This window comes from Mizuhopecten yessoensis, unplaced genomic scaffold (genome assembly GCF_002113885.1).
Source record: "Mizuhopecten yessoensis strain PY_sf001 unplaced genomic scaffold, ASM211388v2 scaffold7901, whole genome shotgun sequence".
Taxonomy (NCBI): Eukaryota; Metazoa; Mollusca; class Bivalvia; order Pectinida; family Pectinidae; genus Mizuhopecten; species Mizuhopecten yessoensis.
In genome coordinates this window covers 156024-160312 of record NW_018407279.1, presented here as the reverse complement: position 1 = coordinate 160312, position 4289 = coordinate 156024, and the positions used below count along the sequence as shown (strand labels likewise).

At 36.9% G+C, this 4289-nt stretch overlaps 1 protein-coding gene across 1 annotated transcript in view; it reads left to right on the top strand.

The window, feature by feature from the left end:
* The window catches only part of LOC110454481 (histidine triad nucleotide-binding protein 1-like), an 8474-nt gene extending 4550 nt beyond the window's left edge, over window positions 1–3924 (top strand). The window contains exons 2-3 of the mRNA XM_021503987.1: window positions 817–921; window positions 2908–3924. Coding sequence (XP_021359662.1) covers window positions 817–921; window positions 2908–3072 — 270 coding nt within the window. The 3' untranslated portion in view covers window positions 3073–3924. The remainder of the gene's footprint in view (window positions 1–816; window positions 922–2907) is intronic.
* The last annotated feature ends 365 nt before the right edge of the window (window positions 3925–4289 follow it).

Below are 4289 nucleotides of genomic sequence, written 5' to 3'. Positions count from 1 at the left end.
AAATTTATTATGGTTTATAATGGCAAATGATACTTTGAATATTACATGTTAATAACTTGATTGGAATTATAACCTTGAATTGACAGTTTGATACTTTGAAAATTTTGAGCCAGCCCTACCCCCAAGGGCTGTAGGGTGGGGCTCAAAGGAGTCAGTGTGCTAAAATTTCTTCATTTTCCTTGTTAAGAATCAGAGGTGCTAGTTTCAAATCCTTTTTAGTCTGAAATCTGTATGCTAGATATTGAGTTTAGGTGGTTTTATTGTTTTTTGTCACTTTGAATAATATTTCTGTTCATGTAAAAAACAAAATCAACTCTCTGTATAAATATATCAGGTGACCGTTAAAGCCCATGGGCCTCTTGTTATTACTTAATCTAATTGAAATAAGACTATTTTAAATGCAGTTATTGCAAGGAAACCAATCAACCAATCGTAATAAAGTGTGTTATTCAAATATGCATGAATTATTTGTCTCCTTTCTTTGCCTACATTTGATTACATTTGTCTTCCTTCTTCTTTCATAACACAGATGTCTCCCTTGTAAACTTTACACCTGTCTTTCTTCCAATTCTGTTATATCACAGTTGCCTCCCTTGTAAACTTTACACCTGTGTTTCTTCCAATTCTGTTATAACACAATTGTCTCCCTTGCGAATACAACATTGTCTGCTTTCTGTCATGTCTTAATTACAGTTGTTTCCATTCTTTATGTAAAGTGTAGTTGTCTCCCCTTGTTTCTTTAACTATTGTCCTAGTTCCATGCTTGCTGCAATCCTTTCATCCCTTTAACAATTGTTATCTTCTGTGTTTATACAGTGTGTGGCCTTCAAAGACATGGGTCCCCAGGCACCAGTTCACTTCCTTGTGATCCCACGGAAGGCTATCGCAACCATTGAGGATGCTGGAGAGGAGGATGAACAGGTAAGGTCATCTCCATGGTAGAGGATGCTACAGAGGATAATAAACAGGTAAGGTCATCTCCATGGTAGAAAACGCTACAGAGGATAATACACAGGTAAGGTCATCACCATGGTAGAATATAATAAACAGGTAAGGTCATCTCCATGGTAGAGGATAATATACAGGTAAGATCATCTCCATGGTAAAGGATAATAAACAGGTAGGGTCATCTCCATGGTAGAGGATAATATACTGGTAAGGTCATCTCCATGGTAGAGGATAATAAACAGGTAAAGTCATCTCCATGGTAGAGGATAATACACAGGTAAGATCATCTCCATGGTAGAGGATAATACACAGGTAAGGTCATCTCCATGGTAGAGGATAATACACAGGTAAGGTCTTCACCATGGTAGAGGATAATAAACAGGTAAGGTAATCTCCATGGTAGAGGATAATAAACAGGTAAGGTTTCCATGGTAGAGGATAATAAACAGGTAAGGTCATCTCCATGGTAGAGGATTATAAACAGGTAAGGTCATCTCCATGGTAGAGGATGATAAACAGGTAAGGTCATCTCCATGGTAGAGGATAATAAACAGGTAAGGTCATCTCCATGGTAGATGATAATAAAGTGAATAATAAGCAGGTAAAGTTATATAATTGCTTGAAACAAACTCATAATTTTATCCTCTCTGATTAACTTTTCCCATGAACATCATACAGTCTCAAGAATTAATATTCAGTCTTTATGTATGTATAGCAAAATGATTTTTTTCGGTCCTTTACATTTTTAGGTCACCTGAGCTTTAGCTCAAGTGACCTATTGCTATCCGTTTTCGTCCGTCGGCGTCCGTCGTCCGTTAACATTTTACATTTCAAACTTAAAGTCAAGTTCTGCTGGGCTGATTGAACTGAAAGTTGGTAGGAATGATTGCCTCATGGTCCTGACAAAGTGTTGTTATTTTTCGGGTCGATCAGAAATCCAATATGGCCGCCACGGCCGCCATTTTGAAAACCTATTTCAAACTTAAAGTCAAGTTCTGCTGGACCGATTGAACTGAAAGTTGGTAGGAATGATCGCCTCATGGTCCTGACAAAGTGTTGTTATTTTTCGGGTCGATCAGAAATCCAATATGGCCGCCACGGCCGCCATTTTGAAAACCTATTTCAAACTTAAAGTCAAGTTCTGCTGGACCGATTGAACTGAAAGTTGGTAGGAATGATCGCCTCATGGTCCTGACAAAGTGTTGTTATTTTTCGGGTCGATCAGAAATCCAATATGGCCGCCACGGCCGCCATTTTGAAAACCTATTTCAAACTTAAAGTCAAGTTCTGCTGGACCGATTGAACTGAAAGTTGGTAGGAATGATCGCCTCATGGTCCTGACAAAGTGTTGTTATTTTTCGGGTCGATCAGAAATCCAATATGGCCGCCACGGCCGCCATTTTGAAAACCTATTTCAAACTTAAAGTCAAGTTCTGCTGGACCGATTGAACTGAAAGTTGGTAGGAATGATCGCCTCATGGTCCTGACAAAGTGTTGTTATTTTTCGGGTCGATCAGAAATCCAATATGGCCGCCACGGCCGCCATTTTGAAAACCTATTTCAAACTTAAAGTCAAGTTCTGCTGGACCGATTGAACTGAAAGTTGGTAGGAATGATCGCCTCATGGTCCTGACAAAGTGTTGTTATTTTTCGGGTCAATCAGAAATACAATTTGGCTGCCATGGCCGCTATTTTGCTACTAAATTCTAATAGGCCGATCTCACTTAAAATTGGTCTAGGAATGATCAGCTCATGGTCCTGACAAAGTTAAGTTAACATTATACTATTTTTTACTCAAATTGGTACATATTTCAACAAAAAAAGAAATACTGTAGACTCAGGTGACCGTTAAGGCCCATGGGCCTCTTATTTGTAGAAACTTCAAATTTGTATTTCATCCAGAAAATAGTGCATAGTTATAACAGTATACATGAGTTTCCTTGCATTTTTTCTCCACAGATGCTGGGCCACTTGTTGCTGGTTGCTAAGAAGGTTGCTAAGGAGCAGGGACTGGCCGATGGCTACCGTATGGTGATCAACAACGGGAAGGACGGTGCCCAGTCCGTGTTCCATCTCCATATCCACGTGATGGGAGGAAGACAGATGGGCTGGCCTCCAGGCTAATGTTACGAGGGTCAAGGTCGCAGGGTCACGACCATTAACAATAACGGCTTTGAAATCAATTGTACTAGATAACAACTTTTTAACCATTTTGTTGCAGGCAATAAGCCAAAGCCAACTGTGGCAACACTTTTGAATACTTTGCTCTTACGGTTACCCTGTTTTATTGTACTATTAGGTGGCGTACTAATGCATACATACGAAATCATGTGTTAAATTGATGTGGAATACAGAGCGACCAGACGCTTGTTTTAGTGGTAGGATTTATTATATGACAGCTGTCAGATTTTGTTTTGTTTTGTTTAGTATTAAAGCCAAAAATAAATTGCTTTCCCAAGAAGAAAAGTTATCATTTCCAATAATAAAGAGAAAGAATTAATAATATCTAAGAAATGATGCGATATTTGCTCCACTTTCCACAGTCAGGTAGAAAAGACACTGACAGTGTTGTTTGTTATGCTACTCTGTATTTTTTTCTCATACTTATATTATTTGCTAAATTTAGACCAGCACGGTTAGATTTTAAAGAAGGTCTTATTAAAGTTGTAAAACAAGTTACAAAAACATGTTACATATATCTTCTGTTATTCCTTTAACTCTTTCACCCCTGAATATGCATTTGAACTCTTCCAATTCAAAGGTTGGAATAGTTCATTATGAAATTTCAGGAGTGAAGGATGTATTAGACTGTCTGTTCATACTGAATACTCTGTAACACAAACAGAGATATTGTGTTGGGGAACCATGTTACTGAGATCAATAGATCCATATTGTTTATTCAGGATTCTGAATTACAGAATTAAGGGTATATGCTGGTGCAATTTTCTTTCATCATTAAATCTTAAGATCTATAAATCTGTGTTTGTCATTTATTGTTAGATCATAGGCACTTGACGCTTTGTTATGTCAGATTATTTTTTTTATATATAAGTATACATTTTTTTTTTCAAAATTATTATCTGAGAATTATCTGAATAAAAAAAAGAAATGACATTTTTTATTTTTTTTAATGTACATGCATTCGAATTCATTGGTTCGAATGCATGTAAATTTAAAAAAAAAAAAATGTCATTTCTTTTTTTTATTCAGATAATTCTCAGATAATAATTTTGGGAAAAAAAATGTATACTTATATAAAAAAAAAAAATCTGACAACAAAGCGTCAAGTGCCTATGGTTAGATCTTCTGAAAAAAAAGAGTACTCTGAATGATGGTGGACT